The sequence below is a fragment of the Ascaphus truei genome, chromosome 4 (assembly GCF_040206685.1).
Source record: "Ascaphus truei isolate aAscTru1 chromosome 4, aAscTru1.hap1, whole genome shotgun sequence".
NCBI classification, from domain to species: domain Eukaryota; kingdom Metazoa; phylum Chordata; class Amphibia; order Anura; family Ascaphidae; genus Ascaphus; species Ascaphus truei.
The window spans coordinates 71,566,654-71,589,334 of NC_134486.1; the positions used below are offsets into that span (position 1 = coordinate 71,566,654).

Consider the following 22,681-nt stretch of genomic DNA (forward strand, 5'->3'; position numbering starts at 1 on the left):
CCAGCATGCCGCCGGCATTTAGTGCAATAAAAGATGTCGCTACTGTATGCACACTTTGTGCTAGCCCTTTTACAGGACTAGATACTCTTACGCTAGGTGTTTGTTCTCCATTTCAGCATGTTAATCATATATAGTGATCTGAATGTGTTTGTAGTGTGATACTCACGCTGTTTCTTTTTGATCTGCATCATCATACTAGGTTTGACATATTAATCATTTGAGTCAGCCTGATTCGGCACTTTATATTAGTGCCAGGGTATTTATTTCCTCCAGATTCAGCATCAGCAGCCTTATTTTTAGAGACTGGTGATTTTTTAGATATAAGTGCACCCTTATTATGGGTTAGCACTTTGTTCTGCAGGAATCTTACAAGGTATACCGTGGCATTTATGCCGATGTGATTTGATGTCGTGATTCTTTCAGCCACCTTCCGTTCTTAATTATTTAGGAAATCTGTTTGGTATGTCATTAGGGGGTGGCCCTGGACTTTTGCACCACACCCCTCTTTACAACTACTATTTTATTATTGATTAAAATGATTTTAATATACCTCATCATTACACATTGATCTATCAGAGTGCATTCAAGGGGGAATCTTTTGTTTGTTTGTATGCATTATTCTCTGTCCCCTTTTGCACCTGTATATGATCCTTACGATTTATCCATTACTCTCTCTAATTTAGCTGATGCGGGAGCCCTCCTTATCCCTTCCCTTTCCCCCTTCTCTTCCCTTCCCTTCCCCTGGCTTTCTGTCTCTAATTATAGTAAGACGTATTCAATGTAGCAAACATAAAGTCTGTTATATGAAATGGGCAAAATAATGTTATCGTGCCCCAGAGAAAGTAACATTGTGTAGGTTATTCTTGATGCAGCTGACACGTGACTAAACTTGATAGGAATACTTTAAATGGCAGAACACTGAGTTGACTTGAGCTGTGAGGATGTCAGATCAGTAATGGCTTAGGGGGTTATTCATTAAACTGCAATAGTGCAGGTGAGGGGGAAACCATCGCACCAAAATGACCATGGAGGTCAATGGGAGTTTTTGTGCGGTGATGCCCTTATCTGCTCTATCGCAGTTTAATAAATGATCCACTTAGAGACCTATAGTAAATTTGTCTCCTGCCTTGTGAATATCTAGACACATTTCCTTTTACAAGAGTATAATCTGATGTATGGAAGGTTTTACAAAAAGGTGAACATTGGACATAAAAGTTCTTGAAGCAGCAATTTCCTACCGCAGCCCCCATTTCTTTATACAGAATGAGAAGGGGGTCCCCGGAACTGAACTGCGTCATTATCAGCTCCAGAAATCCCCCAGTTCCCGAGATACTAACAGGTAACGGTACTGCCGTTCTTTACTGCTTTCATGCTAGATTTTAAGTGGCCATCCAATAGGAGGCCAAATTGGATGCTATTGCGGCTTCCTATTGGCCTGCGTGACCCATGAGGTTTACTCCGCCATTGTGTTTCTCTGGTGGAGACTCATGGATCTGTACCTTTACCAGTATGTTTCTTGGGAACCAAAGGGTCCATGGAGCTGTAAATAGCACAGTTCAGCTCGGGGGACCCCAGCTTCCCATCAAGTAAACAATGGAGGACAAAAGAAAAGACAAGTGGGGGTCGCTGATTTAAATGCATCATTTTCATTAACATGTTTTTAGATGGGGCATCAAAACTACAGATTTTTTTATTGTGATTGGTTTGTATTTGTCACTTGGATTTTTTGTTGTTGAAAGTTTGTTGCACATACTTACAATCCTATTAAATTGTCACCGAGAACAGATAGCAAGCAGCATGTGTGCACAAGTTAGGTTAAATGTCAATGTAAAGCATCATATAATGTTTAATGTCAAATAATAGCTACTTTGTCTTATTTTGCACACTTCACGTTTCTGTATTACAGCTGGAACCCAGCAGACCATTGCCTTCTCCTAATGATCTCAAACGGAAAATACTCATTAAAAACAAGCGGCTGAAACCTGAAGTGGAGAAAAGTATGTGAAATCATTGTTCAAACCTTCTTAAATAAATTAATGTTTCTCTCTCTTTTTTTGTGTTTGTTTTTTTTAATCAAATTCAAATGTCTATTTGTTATCTGCAGAAAAGAATAATAATGTAGATGTACTTCACAATTGAACTTTGCATGTTATATTTCCATTCATGTAGAATTGATGCTTTGTCAAGTAAAATCATTATAGTATTTCATACAACAAGAGACAGGGGGTGCCAATGCTTCATCCCATTGACAAAACATATAATGTGTGTTATTATTGTATTTCAATAGAGATTACGCCCATTCACTCTGCCTTTGCCCCATGCTGCCCTCAAACAAGTTCCTTTACATATTCAAAAGAACCTTAGGTTGCAATTATCAAAGCCCAGACCCCAACTATACAATTACAATAGTAAAATATATCCAACGGCCAGGAAAAAACTGGCTGGAGCAGAACTGCTGTTTTTAACTTTTTCTGTTTAATTATATATTGTATTATTTATTTATAAATGTATTTAAAAGATGCCAACATATTCTGCAGTTAAGTACAGTGGGGTGAAAAACAACAGCAATACAATGAAAGCGTTAACATACATTGTTTACATAGCTTAAGGGAGCCAGCTTTTCATCTCAAAGGAAGGGGACAGTGGAAGCACAAGGTATAAGCAGGGAAAGAGGTGGGTGTAGTTGTAAAGGCTGCTTCGGTGATGCTGAGCTGAGATTTCAGGTGAGATCCTCTTGATTTGTATTGGAGGATAGGATGTGTTATTGTAGCCGCAAGAGTAAAACAATGGACAATACATGTGTAAGAGGAGGATGTTAAATATGATTCCTTGAAGAAGAAATACTTCGACGCAATTTTAAATGGGCGGAGCCTGATGTTGAGAGGGGCAGATTTGGAAAATATGAGATGTTTGATTGAGAAGATGAGGACGTTATGGGCAGACTAGAGAGGCTGTGTCAGGGAGTGTATTTATTTTATTTATAAACTGTTTTACTAGGAAGCAATACATTGAGAGTTACCTCTCGTTTTCAAGTCTTTCCTGGGCATAGGGTTAAGACAAATAATACATGGTTACAAATACATAGTTACATAAGTGAACAGGGTATACATTATATACAAGACATTTCATGCACAGTTAGAGACAATATATATTATAGGCATATGTAACAGTTACAGACCAGATTAAAATTTGAGACAGCTTTAGTTTTGAAAGAACTTAGACTGGTGGCGACTGTGAGAGTCTCTGGTAGGTTGTTCCAGTTGTAGGGTGCAGTGTAAGAGAAGGAGGAGCGGCCGGATACTTAGCTGAACCTTGGGACCATGAACAGTCTTTTGGAGTCAGATCTCAGATGATAAGTGCTGCATGTGGTAGGGGTGAGAAGCTTGTTCAGATAGATGGGTTGCTTGCCCAAAAAGTATTTGAAGCCAAGAAAGGAAAGATGAACTTTGCGCCTAGACTCAAGTGATGGCCAATCTAGCTCTGAGCATTTCGAAGTGATGTGTGTTGTAGTTGCATTGGAGAACAAAATGGCATATTGAATTGTAGAGAGTATCAAGTTTGCTAAGGTGGGTTTGGGGGGGCCGAGTCGTATACTATGTCCCCATAGTCGGTCATTGGGATTAGCATCTGCTGTGCGATACGCTTTCTGACCAGGGAGGATTTGTTCCTATTAAGTACACCTAGTTTGGCATAGGTTTTGGATGTCAGAGTATCAATGTGCATCCCAAATGTTAACCATATGCCCATTGTAGAATGAAATCAGTTTAAAGCATGCTTCCCTATTCCAGAGCACTGGAGTTTGTTAAGCAAGATAACATGATCAACAGTATAAAAAGCCTTTGCAAAATCTGTCAAAAATATTGCACCAGTGAATTGTCCCAGTTCCATTCCACACTGGATTTCATTGCAAATTTTTAGCAGGGTAGTTACGGTGGAGTGTTTGGGGCGAAAGCCTGATTAGAATTGGCTAGGGAAATTTGTCTTGGTATAGTAATCGCTTAATTGGGAGTGAACACATTTTTCCATGACTTTGGATAGTATTTGGAGAAGAGAGACTGGACTGTAGTTTGAGACAGTGTTTTTGTCCCCACTTTTGAAGATTGGGACAACTCTGGCAGTTTTTCAGGTCTTAGGCATATGGCCTGCAGGCAGTCAACTCTAGTCTATGGACGCAATTGGTTTGGCAATGACTGGGGCACCAATTCTTAGGAACATAGATTGCAGTAAGTTAAGTCCAAATTGGCTGCTTAGTTTTAATTTGAGGGTGCTTGTGTAATCACCTCTTCGGATACTGGGACACATTGAAAATTTTGAGCAGTGTTGGGAGGGGGTGGGGCTATAGGCATACTCTCAGAATGAGGTTCATGTTTGTGGTTTGGGTTGCGTTGCGTTTCGCTAATAAGTTAGTAGCACACCCCACAAAGTAATCATTGAATGCATTTGCAATGTCAATGGGATTTGTCAGAGTAATATCCTCCTTAGTGATATTACTTGTTGTTGATGGCTAGAAAGCTGGAATATATTGTTGATAACCTTCCAGAAGTTAGCTGGGTTTGATATATTCTGGTGAAGATTGTCAGAGTAATGTTGTGTATGGAGGGGTACAAGTATGGACAGGTTTGAAAGGATTGTAAATTAGATCCTGGATTATATGGTTAGGAATTTACATGCGGGGAGGTGGTATAGGAATTTGCATAGTAGGTAGGCAGGCGAAGAGAGGTGTATGAGATAAATGAGCCTAAAATGCAGCATATTAAATGGAGAAAAACAGATGTAAGTGAAGAAGACCAGATGGTAGAATATTACAGTAGTTGAGGTGCAACAGTACAAGAGAGTGGTTTAGAATTGTGTTTGATTATGGAATTAAAGTAGGAGATTTGTAGCAATATTGTAGAAGTGTAATAAGATTTGATGAATGTATGAGTGGGGAAAGGGGAGGGAGGAGTCAACTGTAACTCCTAGGCCTTGGGATACTGGTAGTACTGGTAGTATTGGTAGTTCTGTATGGTTGGGTCTTTAATGCTGACTGAGATTTACTACTTGGAGTTGAGATACAAGTCAATCAGACTCCTTCAGAAGCTCCGTCTGTTCTAAAGGCCTTGATTCAAACACATGTCCATTGTCGACTGGTACCAAGGCATTATCAAGGATTTAGATCATGCTGCAGGATTGTTTTATGCAATCTTTATTTTCATGCATATGTTTTACGACTAATGTTTTTTTGTATCAACAGAACAGCTTGAAGCTTTAAAAAGTATGATGGAAGCTGGAGAAACAGTAGCTCCTGTCAGTATCCTTGAAGATGACATTGAAGAAGAAATAGAAAATGGTATTTATGAGTTTAAAATGTCTGTGGTATGATGAGAAAGTAGAGCTGAAGGAGCAGCTCAGTGAGTAAAGGCACTGACTTATTGACGCTGACGTTGAAGTAGAGGATTCTGGTACAAATCTCAGTGTCGGCTCCTTGTGACCTTGGGCAAGTCACTTTATTTCACAAGCAGAAGAATATGTGCTTGCCTTATTATCGATCTGTGGTCTATTAAAATAAAAAAAACAGTGGTACCCAAATCAAATATTGCATTGTTTTGGCGTCCGCCTTTGGATGTTTTGAACACAGCTATTTTTCTTCATGTTTCCCTTTTGAGTTCAGGTGCAGAATAGCAAGCCACTATGGAAGGTCATCGTTTAGAAAGTGTTTGCCAACCTAATTGAGGAGACACAAGACACCTCCCTCTTTCTGCCCCCAACACAAAGCTCGGATTACTGTATAGATTATTCTGTCCTGCTGCCCAGCACAGCATTAAGAGCAAATGAGTCCCAAAGTCTGTTTGCAGCATGGCAGCACATTGGTGCTTAACACCTCCAATGAGTGCATTTTTGGCCCTTTTTTCTGTGATGGCTTGACAGTAACTACTGTACCACTACAACTCTTTATTTTGCTTCACAAATATGATTATACCTCCACTAATATGACTGTTCCTAGCGTGTGTGAGAAGTGACTCCACGTGGGTCCTTTCTTAGAAACATATTGTTCATAGTTATAGTATATATTGACTCAAGGGAAATTTAGATTTATTGTAGGCTGTGCTCTTCGTATATGAATTTATAGTGTACAGAGCATTCAAAGCCTCACAACCCTCTTCTGCATGCTTTTCTGTCTATAAGAAAAGACCTGCTATGTTTTGAATGTCTGTGAACTTGAGCTTCATCTATGAAGATCTCTTATTTTGGTCCATTAAAATGTATCACAACCTAAACCAAATGTGTATATAAGTGCACAATATCCACAAACACACATCATCACATTTAGCAATGGAGCATGGAGACCAAATGGTCTATTGTTAATCATTAAGGTACTGTATAATCAAGCAAATAGCCATTAATTCTCTGAATGTTTATTGCACTTCAGTGAATGGACATTCAATAGAATAGAAGTTTGCATCTTGATATTTTTCTTTTTCTTCAGCTGATCAAGAAGAGGAAGCACATCCTGAATTCAAGTTTGGAACGGAACTATCAGCAGATGACCTCAGTCAAAAAGAAGCTATAAATAGTACAAAAAAGGTATGAATTCCCCCCAATAAGTAGACTGCATGTTGTATTACTTGTGTCGCCCATAGAAACTATAGAAGGTAAACAAACGTTGTCATATCATCTTGTTTTTTTTAACAGTTTCAAAATGGAAAATGAGACGGAGGGGGTTAAAAACAAACAATAAAAAACATATACATGTGATAGAAACGTCCAATTAAGCAATGTACATAATGGTTTGTGTTAAATGTTCTGTATAAGAGAATTATCCCGTTAAACCCTCTCATTTTAAAGTTATTTGATGTATTATTTTCTTTTATTCACATACAAAATACTATATGTGTAGAATTAGAATGCCTAATGTAAAGTATAAGTATGCATACTGCCAGCGACTGTATAACCTAATATTGTGTTTCTTTTTTCTTTTAGGCAGTTGAAGATGCTGAGCAAGAAAATAACAATAAAAAGGTAATTAGATTTTTTTAATCTTTTGTTTTTTATCTCCTTTGTGATAAGCATGTAAATGATGTGTTTGGCAGTTGCTTAAGAGCATGGTTATGTATAAACACCATAAAGTCCAGCTATATACAGCACAAGCCACCAAATCCCTCTGGCCTGCACCCAGACAACTCATTATCCTTCAGTGACACGTAGTGCAGCCAATGTATATTGTTGTGAAAGCATCCAGACGGCAAACCCTTGACCCAAACAGCTGAGAACCTTGAGGAAGGATCCACCCCTCTGCCAGAGATCTCCCCTCTTCATTGGCTCCCTGGCGCACCATGTGACACGTCACCGCACGGGAACACAATTCAGTTGTATCCCCTGCTGACTGACGCATCACAGTATGCAGTGAGCCAGGGAGCGAGGAGTCACCGGGGACTACTAGGGAGGAGGTAAGGGTCTGGTGAGAGGCGCGCACGCAGGTACCTAGCCTTAGGCTTTTCAAAAGGAACTTAAAAGGCAGCTTTTTAGGCACACTATAAACTGTTCAATGTGCCTTATTTACATGCGTACATTATCTTAATCTGTGCACCTGAAATGAGAATGCTAGGTGTTTTCATGTTGCAATAATGTGAAAGATTCACCCAGTTTACATAAAGTAATTTAGCATTTATTAATTTGTCTGCAATTATTTAGAAAGGCTACAAGGCTAATACTATGAATAAAACAACACTTGCTGCTTTTGTAAGAAGTATGTACGTACATGTCTCAGGACAGGGGTGCTCAACTCTAGTCCTCAAGCCCCCCCAACAGGTCAGGTTTTCAGGATATCCCAGCTTTAGCACAGGTGGCTCAATCGAAGACTGAGCCTCTGAATAAGCCACTTGTGAGGAAGCAGGGACTGATTAAGGGACTTATGGACTTATTAAGGGTAACTAGTTGACTCAGCAGACAGTGCAGTATGTTACTCTTCTACATTTCCCAACATTCAAATGTCTACCATCTACAGATGTAGCAGACATTATTACTCCCGTAAACGCGATGCATTAACGCCACTGCGCTATTACCACTTACAGCGAGTACTATTGAAAACAAGATAACATGGACTGTATCTCCTTATCTCGCTCAATATTTACAGCGTTATTTCGTGTGTTATTCCACGTTAACGCAGGTAATAACACGGGCTCCATCCATGCGCCATTGTTACTCTCCATGGATCATCTTTCATGTAACTCCATTCTAGCTCAGTATATTATGTCAGTGCATAATTAGGGGTCTACGAACGATTCCTGGCTTTTAGCCCAATTCCTTACATTACTAGGAACAGAGAAATGAGTGAGCACCAATCTGAAGAAGTGGCGGCCTTTGATTAGTTCCACTGATTCTGTACATCCTTGTCTCAGGATTACCTGTGTAATGCAGCAGGAAAAAACTCTGGGGAAGAACATGTATGTCTTTTTTTTCCCATGTGAAATGAAAGATGTTTTCCTTTTTATTCTTTAGGTTTATATCACAAATTTTAGGGGTAACCTACAACAAACACCGAAATCTGTTCATGTACATTTCATTTCTGTGTCTCTAAAAACCTTTTTGGCGGCACTGTACCTTTCGTACTGCTATTGCAAGCACATCCTGCTCCGCTAGGGGTCCAAGTTGATCTTGAATAGAATAGCCTATTTGCATAGCTACATACAATATTTGTACTAACTATTGAAAGTCCTTGATCTGAGCAAGCGTACTTATTAACCAATGTTTATAATAATTTGCGGAATAGTCGGTAGTGTTGGCAGTTCGTAAATTGAGCATTTTTTTAATTTTATTTTTAATGTATTGTTTTTAGGGTGTTATAACTGTTGAAGATGAACAAGCTTGGATGTCCTCTTATAAATATGTTGGCGCCACTACTAATATTCATCCATATTTATCAACGATGATCAACTATGCCCAGCCAGTAAAATTCCAAGGCTTCAAAGTGGCAGAAGGTAAAGTAAACACAATGGTTTCCCCTGTAGTAATTATCTGTTTAACTGTACTGTACATACAATAATAAAGAAATGAATGTTCCTTGTTTAAATCAACACTTTACTATGCAAAATAATGCCAACCTCATATTTGAATAACCTATTGACTCGTGTTTTTTGGCAAAACAAATCCTGTTTTGGTATGCCTACATGTGTCTTGAGTTTGAATGTACTGTATAAGCTGTGGTTACTAATACAATATATGATCGGATTATTTAAAGATTTGGTCCATGCTCATTGAAAGCTGACCTTAATTAACATGTAATATCTGTTTGGTGAGGGATATACCAAGTAACCACGCGGAGGCGCTGAATAGCTAGGAGAAAATCCTGTTATGGAACACAATATTTAAAACTAAGGTGTCTTCCAAGAAGTTAAAAACATTTTTTTTTCCATATAAGTAACATCTATACATACGATCCAATTGCTAACACAACCCATCTCTTTATCAATATTGAAGTTATATAACGTTCATATAAAAGCTGGGCTTAATTACCTAATTACTATTCTGCATTTACAATCACAGTATTATCAGAATGACATCATTAGTAAATTGTAAATCCCTATTTATTCTGACATTTTAAATATAATGCAACAATACATTAAAATCATTGGGGACGGCAGGCAAGAACTCAGAGACCCCGGGAAACCCCGAGTTGATAAGCTATAAATTCCCCAGCCCAGTAAGAACCAAACATCTGCTAGGAAGATGGGACGGCGATGCGGCTGTCCCCCATCCATCGACTAGATCGCCCCTCACTCATCCCTCCCCCCCTTTTCTCCCCTCCCCTCCTTCCCCTGTTACCCTGTGGTCTCGTTCCCCGGTATGTCTGGTATATCCTGTATGTTAAGCCCCTGAAGTTGATAGATGAAACGGGTGGATATAATAAAGCCAATGGGTTGTGTTATCATGTCTGTACTGAACCACCTAATAAAATTGAAGTTATAAAAAAAAAAATCATTGGGGACCCCTTAGGTAAATCTGAGGATCCCTTTGATGACATGACACCTTTGGTTGGGAAAAGCAGATATGTCTAGACTGCACCCAGTGCCGAAGCATAGCATACTGTATAAACGTTGTCAGCATCGCATAGGATTCTCCACCGTTTCATAAAACATACACGGTGTGGGTACATCACGTTTCCCATGTGCTGGTTTTCCATTTTATCTGCACCGAATGTACAGTAATAACCTTGTGTAAAGCAGTAATTCCCCTTCATATAATAATTAACCATTTTCTTCAAATATCCCTAAACGTTAAAGAGCGATGGATCATTTTTCTTTCTGTGAGTGTTTTTAGTGCAATTCATGGCAGCCATTTTGAACCTTAAGATACTGGTTTTCATTGCTCGTTATGTCCGGCAAAATGCCACAAAAAATGCAAAACAATGATAGCGTCAGATTAGCATTTCCGAAAGAAAAGCAACCTTTCTTGGGCACTCGATTCCTTATCGACCACTGCAGTGAAATTCGCTGAAAAAAGCTTAGTATTCTGCTCAGCAAATTAGTTGTAAATAGTTTCAAATTGAGATATTAGCACAGAATATTCATGTATTCATTTTGTAAAGAATCTGTACAGGTGATATTTGTTGTCCGTTATTCTTTTTCAGTTATTTAGTGCATGGTCCTGGCCCACTCGCAGTAGCAAGGAACCAAAGAGGAAGTCCTCATTTGTGTTCACACTGCGTATCACAGCTCCTAGCAACCTTCAACCCTAGACATGGCCAAGAGAGATACGGGGTCATCATTACAAAGCACTGTTTTGCCATAAGACACCTGAAGGCCAAAACTGTCAAAGTTAAAAAAATAATAATAATAATAAAGTTTTGTGATATCTGATGTAAATGTAAGATGTGAACTTATGTAAAAAAATAAAAATAAATGTATTGTATGTGGTTCAACTATTTCTTAATATTTATAGAAATATTGTATACCTTTGCCTTTCTAGAACGTAGCATTCACTACAACATGTCCTCTTTCAATGAATCGGTCGGCTTGGGATATTTGAAGACTCATGCAATTGAGTTTGTGAAGTATCCTTTCAATGTGATGTGTTCCCAGATTCGCAGTCTAGGTCCTTGGGTGTTTTTGTTTTCCTAGCACAAGGTAGTGGGCGTTCCTTTGGGCACAAGAAATGAAAACCGGTGCAATCTGTTATATTTAATTGTAAAAACATATTTTGTTTTGTCTTTTAATGCCTATTTACTGTATGTTATTGTCATAGATTATTTCCTCTCTAGTGATATCTGCTTGTACTGTAGCTGCCATTGAACTCACATAGAAAGTTGGGGTTTGTCTGCCTGAATAGGTGGAAAAATGCATGAATTTAATATGTATGTCATTTCTGTTTTACTCTTCTTACATATATACAGAGTATGTGGTATAGGTGGTAATATATGTAGTATGTGATCCACTTAAATTGTTTATATGATAGTTATATTACATTAGTTTAATATGGGAATGGGACATTTAGTAAAGGCTGTCCCGCCGGTGTTTAGCCACGGGGGGACCTGCTGCTTCGACGAAAAAGTACGTTTTAGGGTAGGGGGTTAGTTTTAGAATAGGGGGTTAGCTGAGTAGGGGTTAACTTAAGGGGTGTTAGTAGTTAGTAGTAAGGTCTTAGTGTAAAGGGTTTTAGGGTAAGGGGTTAAGAATTTTAGGGTAAGGGGTTAAGGTTTTATTAAGGTTATTAGTATTAAGGGGTTTACATTAGGGTAAGAGGTTAAGGTTTTTAGGGATTAAGGTTTTTAGGGTAAGGACTAGCATTAGTATTAGGGTTTACACTAGGGTAAGGGGTTAAGGTTTTTAGGGTAAGGACTAGCATTAGTATTAGGGGTTTACATTAGGGTAAGGGGTTAAGGTTTTTAGGGATTAAGGTTTTTAGGGTAAGGACTAGCATTAGTATTAGGGGTTTACACTAGGGTAAGGGGTTAAGGTTTTTAGGGTAAGGACTAGCATTAGTGTTAGGGGTTTACACTAGGGTAAGGGGTTAAGGTTTTTAGGTTAAGGACTAGCATTAGTATAAGGGGTTTACATTAGGGTAAGGGGTTAAGGTTTTTAGGGTAAGGGCTAGCATTAGTATTAGGGGTTTACATTAGGGTAAGGGGTTAAGGTTTTTAGGGTTAGGGCTAGCATTAGTATTAAGGGGTTTACATTAGGTATGGGGTTAAGGTTTTTAGGGTAAGGGCTAGCATTAGTATTAGGGGTTTACATTAGGGTAAGAGGTTAAGGTTTTTAGGGTAAGGGCTAGCATTAGTACAATTAAGGGGTTTACATTAGGGTAAGGGGTAAGGTTAGTTTCTTAACTTAGCGGTGAAGCAGTCGTGGCAGAGTGTCCCCGCGGCAAGGTAAGTTGCGGCCAAGCACCGATGGTCACTTGGTCGTAGCGAAGCAGCCGTGTCCAAACGTCCTAGATCGTTCAACATGTGGCGTTGCACATAGTATTGATTACCTTTTGTTGGCTGGGATTCACGAAGCCGCAATGCGAGGTATCACACTTCGAGCCAGCATTAACTGCCATTCCTCCACCCACAGGGCTGGGTATCGCACCCTGATCCGGCGGTAAGTGCCATCAGTGGCACTTACCGCCGGATCAGGGTGCGATACCCAGCCTTGTGGCTTGATGAATCTGGGTCATTGATTACCCTTGTCCCAATGTTCAATACACTCTCCTGCTGGCAGCGGTGTTCCATATTTTATCAGGCTCACAGTCACACAAAGTAATATTAGCAGGTTTTTTTTACGACGCCAACATACAGTACAATGGTAGTGAAATACAAAGCATGATGACAATGATATACAAACATTATTAAGTGAGCACATACTAATACAAAAAGCAAAAAAGATGCAGTGTAAACAATTTGGTTTCCACAATGAAGCCTAACATTTAACAAAGACCAATAATAATGCTCTTCTAAATAAAGGATAAAAAAACCTGTATATCCCCCTCCCCCCAACTATAACATCTAATAATAAAGATTTTTACAAAAAGATGGTGTTAAATAGCATACCGTTGAAGTGCATTGGTTTCCTATATTTATCACCACGTTTTTTTAGTTGATGGGTTGAATCTTTTATTGTTTATTGAGAATTGTATACTGTACATTAAAATAATTGTAATGAATCCTAAAAGCTGAAGATACTGTATCAGGCAGGGCCTTTTCACTGTCTGGCTTGTTTCTTTGTTTTCCTTAACGAGTTTCATAGTTATAACAAACGTCAGATGAGTCGGATCTACCCCAAGGGGGGTAGGGTGGATTCCAGTAATTACATGCCTCAGATTTTCTGGAACGCTGGCTGCCAGATGGTCTCTCTGAACTATCAGACCCCAGGTAGGCCATGATGTCCAGCGAAGCTTAATGCCGAGGACATGTTTGCCGTGTCACTTTCAAAACAGATGCTACAAAAATGCTTTTGGCGTTCAGTTATGTATAAACAGGGATATGGCTAAATAATGTTAAGATGTTTACAGGCAACTGGGAATTTGTGTCCAATGTATTGAGAGGAATATACGAAGCATTCTAATTAGGGACTTAACAAGTGAACCAGTGCTAATAGTGGATGGAAAGAAATTATGTTAATGCAGATTACTGGATTTTTCTTTTTAACATTGATTTCAATTATAATGAATGAAATGTGTTCTTTACGTTTGTTGTAATGGAATGTTCCATTCTATTACAAAACTGTTAGGCCGCGATTACAGCGCCGGCGAAAAAAATACCTTGCTCCCAATGTAGTTGCCCATAGTGTGCACGACCGCGCGGAAGCCATGTGCACACACTCCGTCGCGCGCAGTAACTATAATCTCAGCCTTAATGGGACACGCTCCTTCAAAAGACAGCGTCTCTTTTGGTTTCAGCTTTGTTGTCATAGTTCTAATAGCTCTGGGGAAAGGGGATTAGGTGTTACCGACAGATAGTTATTCAGGGAAAGTTGTAGGGTATAGTTGACTATACAGTATATTTGAACTACACAGTAGGGTCCAGTTCCACAAAACTCCATTAAGTGACTTAATGTAATATTAAGCCATACCGCATATCTTCAATGACCAGTGACTACCCTGGGAGGTTTTCCCCATAAACAGCATTGCATTAACTTTAATGGCCGTTAGTTATAAGAGATGTTTACCATAACATCTCATATGCACTCAAATTCGTTAAGGTTAGTGCAGGGCATTAACAAGAGGGAAAAAAGAGTGACTGTTTGTTTTATTAAAGTAACTCCCAAAACACTCCACTGTACAACACATGGAGAGAAACCATTGAATATACCTGGGAAATATGCCACTTTAAATCATTTGAATATACTTAAAATACTTCCCAGGTATATCAGGTGTGTTCACAGATATCTCCACGTGTTGGTTGTTGGGAGAAGTGTTTTGGAAATACATACGTTAGTGGGTACTTTACTAAAATATTTCCTCTTTCTCTCCCCTTCCTCATTTCTCCCTCTCCCTCCTCAAAAAGGACAATTTCAGGGTTTGGATGGGAGCAATGCTAAGACATACTTTTTCTTGCATGGAATTACATTTGTGGATATGCGTTAACCTCAAGGAAAATAATGTTTGTTGCAGTTTTAGGTAACATCACGTTAAAAGCACTGTTTTAACCAAGGGTGTTCAGCCAAGCCCTAAAACTGCAGATTATAGGATTTACTGTATATTGATCATATGGTCCCCAGTGGAGAGAACGACATACAGTTGCTATATTCAATCAATGTCAGGAAATCGGCAATGTTACCTTACGAATGTATTAGTTACATGCCGATATTGCCATGAATTCACACTAATGTTGTTGTGAGTTATTGTTTTTTTTTTTGTGTGTAATTATAATAGTTATTGTAGTTTGCATCCTGTATAGTTTGAAAAATAGTATAATTGTGTGTTCAGTCTGTGTTGCCTGTCATAGGATAAGGGGCACTTTTCTGCGAATGAACAATGTTCCGAGCAAAGTCTCTCTTCCTGTGATGCAGAATTCAGAGTAGCTCACGTTATTTTATCTTTGCTGAAATCAGGCAAAGCTATAATAAAAAAAGAAACAAAAAGCAGGTATTGGTTAATCAGTGTTAATGTCAGAAGGAATAGTGAAACTCTTTGCATAAGCAAATGTGCACATAATTCCATGACATCTTTAAAGGCAGTATTGTGATTTTACAGTGAGTAAGGTTTGCTATTGTCTAATGAAAAGGTCATCAATGCTTTTCTAGAACCAAACAATGAAGATGGGAAATTCATTTTGTCTTTTGACAGATTTAGCGATGCAGCTGAATCAGGGAAAAATGGAATACAATGGATCTTGTGGGTAAGAAATGCCGTTTGTAGACGTATGTTGAAGACGTTACTAAAGTGTGGTGCTTTTAAAAGTAGCATTCCATAACAGTTTAAACACTATCTAAAATGCATCAAAGCTGATGATTTTTTACCTGCATATTGCAGATTCCTAAAGATCTCCCAGTGTTCATTGGTGTGGGAACATTTAGTGGGTCCTGATGAAAGTGCAAGAAAAGACACCAAAACGTTGATTCCACTTCAATAAATGCACCTTTTTTTAAGACTGGCATGCCGCAGCATTTTTTGGTTCCTAAGCATTCAGCATGTGTGCACTCTGACCTCTGCACAATTGTCACCATTTTCTCAGTCACACCGCCTCAGAATTTAATGTTATCACAAAATTTTGGATGCAATTGGAGTAAATTATAATAACATAATAATAGCAACACATACCAAAATACTGTACTATGAGATAATCGTGTATTGCTACAGTACCGTAGGTAAGAAGAGCTCAATATGAATGACTTGGCCACCATAATTCACCCTACATATATACTGTATTCGAACACTGGAAAAGTACAGTTGCCAAATGTATCTTCTCTAGAGCAAGGGAAGCACATTAAGAAACAAGGCTGTGGAGTGTATACATTACAAAACTATAGCTGCAAAATGACTGTATGAACACAATGATGTTATATAATTTAAAATTCACCGATATTGAAAAAAGTAAACAAGGTGGTAATTATGGATTTTATTTTATGTATTTGATATACAAACTCAGAATTCCTTGTAGACTGTTACAGAGATAGAAGAGTCAACAAAGATGTCTACAGCTGGGAATTCCATGGAAATCATCAATTGTGCATTTTCTCTCTCATTTAAAATCAAAACCTCTAGACGCCTAAACAGCTGTGACCAGGTCAGGCAGTTTATGTTGTCAGATCCCTAATTTGTTTCTCATCACTACACAAAGTGGTATCATTGATGTATACAAACAGTAGATAGCAGAGGAGAGTGTTCTGAAACTGCTGTGGTTTTTCATTTAAAAACATAGACATTTTTATCCCTTACAAGGTACCTCCTGAAACCAGATTTTATGCGGCGTCCTGATAGGACATTTGACCCTTTCTCTGAAACTCCAGTGGATGGAGTCATTGCAGCAACTTGTTCAGTTCAGGTAAATGGAAAACCTGTATATCACAAAAGTAAAGGGGTATGTGTGCAAGATCAAGATCGTTTGATAAGTATTCAGATGAGTCTAGTAATATACAGTGCACTGCGAGGTATAGTGACAAAAAAAGAGAGCAACTTTAATAAACCTCATTAAAGAAGCAATTCAAGCAGCACTTAATATATAAATTATATATATATTTTTTTTTTTACTATATGCAGCCTTTGTTTACCTTTTATTGAAAACTAATTACATAAGCAGTCGATCAATTAGTTCTCCTGTAATCAATCAGCAAAGATCCTGTTTACAGGGTTCACTAAATGGCTGCCTTCTAGTTTCAATCAGTCCTTCAGTCAGTGTAACTCAGCAGCTACAACGTATTCTTATATTACTAAGGTAACAGTATCTATTGTAACAGTTTACAGCTCAAACTGCTGGGAATATTGGCAACAAATTATCATAAACATGAAAGCGTTGCAAAGATCTTGCGCTGTTCGGGAAGTGTGATAAAACCTGCTATAGAAATCACAGGATGCTCATTCTATTAAAACACATTAAAAATAGCATTGAGTTGAAAAAAATTGAGTATTATCTAATACTACAGAACTGATTTATTTATTTATATACAATATATATATATATATATACAGTGTTCGACAAACCTATACATTTGCACGCCCCGGGCGAGTGGATTTAACATCGTGGCGAGCTCCTATTGGCCCAAGCAGCACACGTGTGGTACTAGGTGGCGAGTAGATTTTTTTGTTCGGCGAGGAGATTTTTTGGTGATTTGTCGACCACTGTATATATATATATATATATATATTTATTATTATTATTATTATTAATAAACACGTAGGATATTGCTTGGATTGCTCGTTAATTAGCTTTCTTTCAGTTGCTCCCCTTTTATTTATTTTTTACAAAAAACATGGGTGTTTTCAAGCAAATAAGCACCAAATATTATTTTCCAGTTTCTGCAAATGAAGATATTGGTCATGTAAAAGATAATTGATGCATTCTGCTCTAATAATGCCAGTTGAAAATGCCCAGCTTTCTAGTTGGCTTGAAGGATTCTGTACAATTAAGAGCCTTACCTGCTGGAGCCTCAATAGGGAAATTAACTCTTTGGCAGCAGATGTTTTTCTGCAGTGGACTGTTTTCATGCAGAGTATATAGAATGTATGTAATAACAATATAAGCGCACCTATTCAATATGCTGGTAACTACGCTGGATTTGAAGGGGTATATAAATGGTTTGCAACCTTTTCTTGTTTAAGAAACCCTAACATTATATTGCAAAATTCTGGGGAACCCCAACCCTCTATAATAGCGGGTGAGATCAGGTGCATTGGAAGGAACCCAAACCCTCTCTATTGGTGCCTGAGATTAGATGATGTATAAGGAATCCCAACCCTCTCTAGTAGCGCGTCTGAGATCAGATGCATTGTAAGGAAGCCCAACCCTATCTAATCATATCTGAGATCAGATGCATTGTAAGGAACCCCAACCCTCTCTAATAATGCGTCTGAGATCAGATGCATTGTAATTTCTTCTGTATTTGGTAACATTTTCAAATTACTTGAAAAATGCCAGGAACCTTTTAGGGACGCCCGGGGAACCCAAGGCTGCCTAGGAAACCTGTTTGAAAAACTCTGTAGTAAATCCCAGTTTGAATCCTAGTGCCAGCACGTTGACTTCTGGCAGGTTACTATGTATAGAAAGAAAGGGGCTGAGAGAAGCTCTACTACCAAATATAAATAACAAAAACCAAACCCTACCTAAAAATAAATATTAAAGGCGGTGCACCCTGGAGCAAAACATTATGAGGCTCAAAAAGAAGGAAAAGCAAGTTCCCAAAGACAGAACCTGCAGAAACTCCGAAACGGGGCACTCATGGTTGATGAAAAATATAACTAAATGTATTATAAATACCATAGGTCGATTTAAAGATAAAACAATGTAAAATAATTTAAAAAACATGTAAACAGCGTTCCAGATTATCTAAATATAGTCATGAATAGTTGCAGTAAGCTGGGAGGCTGTTAACACGTCACACAGCACAAAACAGCAGTCAGACATTCTAATACTAATATGTCAGTAAGTGAATGGTCACAGCAATCACAGGAATCTAGGAGGGGTTAAAAAACCTCTCCCAAATGAAGGGATGGCTATCCAGCTGGAAAGTGATCCAACAGATAATATACGGTAAAGCTATCAAACCCTGGTGGAACAAAAGCAGTGAATTTATGAATAAACTGAACAAATGCTACTTAAAAAGTCTGACATAGTAGAATAACAATGTTTTAGCAAATTGTGAACATGCCTCATAACATAGTATCAGATGAAGTGTAGCATGAAGCAAAAAAGCTATTTCAATGCTGTGAAAAAGTCCTGTGTATGTGCAACCTGATACAATGAATATAAGGGCAGATTATTTATTTATTTATTTATAAAATATTTTACCAGGAAGTAATACATTGAGAGTTACCTCTCGTTTTCAAGTATGTCCTGGGCACAGAGTAAAACAAAATAATACATGGTTACAAATACAGTTACATAAATGAACAAGGTATACATTATATACAAGACATTGCGTGCACAGTTAATGAAAATATATATTATGAGCGTATGAAACAGTTACAGACCAGATTAAAGTGTGAGACAGCCTTAGATTTGAAAGAACTTAAGTTGGTGGTGGATATGAGAGTCTCTGGTAGGTTGTCCAGTTTTTGGGTACCTTATGTGACTTAGAATATAGAATGAAAAGATCGGCAGGTGGTATACTCAAATAACCGGCTCCATGTTGCTGACACAGATTCTTAGGCTGCTTTACACAAACAGGCATCTGGTGATAGCAGAATGCTATAGAGGCTGCATGCACAGAAGCACCGGATCTCAAGTGGACACAGCAGGCTGCTGACTGATGGTATGGATAGCAGAGATAGAAGGTGCCCAACGCGGCGTTTCGGCAACAGGCTTCGTCAGGGGCCTGCCGATCTTTTCATGCTATATTCTAAGTCACATAAGGTACCTGGGAACTCCCCTTTAACCCCTGCTATACGGATGCCATCGTGGGTGCAGCATTATAGATTGCTGCGGGGTACACTTTGTTTAAATTCGGCAGAACCTAAGTTATAATATTAGCTGGATTACATGTATCTTTATCTCACTCGTATGGGGTGTTTTATAACAGGCCTCATACAGATCTGGCCATATGGACATTTAGCCCAACATTCATTGTATCAGGTTGCACATACACAGGACTTTTTCACAGCATTGGAATAGCTTTTTTGCTACATGCTACACTCTTCATCTGATACTATGTTATGAGGCATGTTCACAATTTGCTAAAACATTGTTATTCTACTATGTCAGCCTTTTTAAGTACAGCTCAACCCCGTTATAGCGTGGTCCTCGGGGGCCACCCGATCCGTCCGCGCTATAACCGGGGTCGCACTAATTTTTTTTTTAAATGGCTGCAGCGCACCCAATCGGGAGGAGGGGGGAAGAGGTGGAGTGATGTGCCGGAAGCCCTACATGTCCCCTAGCAGCCACTGTAATTATCCCAGCATTCCCCGCACTCCCCTCAGCAGCTCTGCACCCACCAATCCCCGCACCAATCACCCCCCCCCCCCAGCGCATGCTTAGTTGTCCAAAAAAACTGTCATTGCGCATGGCAAATTAGTGTGTATAAATAAAATAATTCTTATTGGGAGTAAAAGCAAAATATTTTTATAGCAGGCAGCATTAGCATTAAAGATTACCTGCTGGAGAGTCCGACTCCTTCTGCCCAAAAGCTCCTCAATCTGCGGCGCATGTAACCGGGTCAAAGTCACCCATGTAGCGCTCCTGCGCATGTGCAAGGAGATTGAATCTTCCCCAAGAGCTATTAGTGCCTGTTGCGCATACGCCCCCTAGTAAGCAATTCGTATCCTAACTGCACATGTCCTGGCAGATAGAACTCCTGCACTTGATATCAGAGGCAACTGCTGCACATGCGCGACATAATACATAATCAGTAGACATACAGCGCATGTGTAGGCAGATAGAGCCTCTCCACAAAGTTTTATTGTGTTGTGATGTTAAAGACATATCAGTACCATTTAGGTAAATACCAATGTATCTGATATTAACACTAAGCCACAAATAATCACCAACTTAAATGCACACACTTATTACTTACCTTAGATATAAAAACGCACCAATCCCCCAGGCTCGCACCGATGCCTCGCACCGATTTCCCCCCTCCCCCAGCCTCGCACCGATTCCCTCCCCCCCCCCCAGCCTCGCACCGATCCCCGCACCGACCCCTACCAGCCTTGCACAGATCCCTCCCAGCCTTGCACCGATCCCCGCCAGCAGCCCCACGATGCCCCAGCAGCTGACACCAAAGGTAGGGGGAGCGGGCCTGTGTGTAGTGTGCTGTGTGTGCTGTGAGTGTGTGCAGTGTGCTGTGAGTGTGTGCAGTGTGCTGTGAGTGTGTGCAGTGTGCTGTGAGTGTGTGCAGTGTGCTGTGAGTGTGTGCAGTGTGCTGTGAGTGTGTGCAGTGGGCTGAGTGTGTGCAGTGGGCTGTGAGTGTGTGCAGTGGGCTGTGAGTGTGTGCAGTATGTGCAGTGTGCTGTGAGTGTATGCAGTGTGCAGTGAGTGTGTGCAGTTTGTGTGCAAAAAATATATATTTTTTTTTAAATTCGGGGTCCACGCTCAAACCACGTTATACGCGGATCCGCATTATAGCGGATTGCGCTATAACGGGGTTGAGCTGTAGCATTTGTTCAGTTTATTCATGAATTCACTGCTTTTGTTCCACTAGGGTTTGATAGCTTTATATTATCTGTTGGATCACTTTCCAGCTGGATAGCCATCCCTTCATTTGGGAGAGGTGATTCCTGTGATCATTCACTTACTGACATATTTAGTATTAGAATGTCTGACTGCTGTTTTGTGCTGTGTGACTTGTTAACAGCCTTCCAGCTTGCTGCAACTATTCATGACTATATTTAGATGATCTGGAATACTGTTTACATGTTTTTTAAATTATTTTAGCTTTGTTTTGTCTTTATTCGACCAATGGTATTTATAATAAATTTTGTAATATTTTTCACCAACACCAGTGCCCCGTTTTGGGGTTTCTGCAGGTTACTATGATTCACTCTACTTTAGACACGTCTATAGTTACTAATCGGTCTTATACCACGACACCTTTCTTCTATTCACTTGAGTAAGCCTGAAGGTATCTCCCAGCAATGAAAGGAGTCGTGTGGCGTAGCACTGCTTACTAAAAAGGAGCCTTAATATTTGATTGTAAGGTCTTTGTGACTGTGAAGAAGTTGATGCAAAGTGTATCAAAGACAGACGTCTCATTACTTTCAATAGATATTTTTTTTTTAATAAATGTGAACGGTTTTTGCCTCTGTTTTCCAGCCGAGAGACTTTTACACAAATACCACCTTTTAAACTACATTTCAGCACTGCATACACTATAGTATTGTGTTAGAAAAAATATTACTGCAATAATCTCTGAATGAGAATGCATTATTGAAAACCCAGACCTTAAGTAGCCATTTATGTTATATTTCAAGTAAAATAACTTGAACTGCTATTGTTATATTTATTTAGGTAATATCTGGGCAGTTTTTGTCAGACAAAAAAATTGGAACATATGTAGAAGTAGATATGTACGGACTACCTACAGACACCATACGGAAGGAATTCCGGACACGTATGGTGATGAACAATGGCTTGAATCCCGTTTACAATGAAGAATTATTTGTGTTCCGGAAGGTGAGGATTATTTCTTGTATTTCTTTTGCGATGGTGACAATGAGAATGGGGTTACCTCTCCGGGCTAGTTGCATGTAGTCAACTATAAACATTCATAATGTTGCTCTCTTTGTGTGGCTATTAGGTTATCTTACCTGACCTTGCTGTGCTAAGGATAGCAGTGTATGATGACAACAACAAGTTGATTGGTCAGAGGATTTTACCACTTGATGGTCTTCAGGCTGGATATCGACACATTTCACTCCGCAATGAAGGCAACAAGCCGGTTTCCCTGCCAACTATTTTTTGTAACATTGTCTTGAAGACTTATGTTCCTGATGGTTTTGGAGGTAAGAGCTACACGTAGGCTGAGTTCACTCAGGACCAGTGGCGAATTTCCCATTAGGCCTGTTAGTCCCGGGCTTAAATTTGGGGGGCGGCAAAAATGTCCTCCCCCATATACTTTTGCCGCGCTCCTATCGG

At 39.2% G+C, this 22,681-nt stretch overlaps 1 protein-coding gene across 5 annotated transcripts in view; it reads left to right on the forward strand.

Moving 5' to 3' along the window:
- PLCB4 (phospholipase C beta 4) overlaps positions 1-22,681 on the forward strand; it is a 335,443-nt gene that overhangs the window by 236,135 nt on the left and 76,627 nt on the right. For all 5 annotated transcript variants that reach the window (XM_075596024.1, XM_075596022.1, XM_075596021.1 and 2 more), the window contains 11 exons: positions 1,907-1,997; positions 5,234-5,329; positions 6,467-6,564; positions 6,961-6,999; positions 8,816-8,957; positions 10,945-11,029; positions 13,203-13,327; positions 15,244-15,295; positions 16,339-16,441; positions 22,055-22,219; positions 22,344-22,548. In XM_075596024.1, the coding sequence (XP_075452139.1) occupies positions 1,907-1,997; positions 5,234-5,329; positions 6,467-6,564; positions 6,961-6,999; positions 8,816-8,957; positions 10,945-11,029; positions 13,203-13,327; positions 15,244-15,295; positions 16,339-16,441; positions 22,055-22,219; positions 22,344-22,548 (1,201 nt within the window). The remainder of the gene's footprint in view (positions 1-1,906; positions 1,998-5,233; positions 5,330-6,466; positions 6,565-6,960; positions 7,000-8,815; positions 8,958-10,944; positions 11,030-13,202; positions 13,328-15,243; positions 15,296-16,338; positions 16,442-22,054; positions 22,220-22,343; positions 22,549-22,681) is intronic.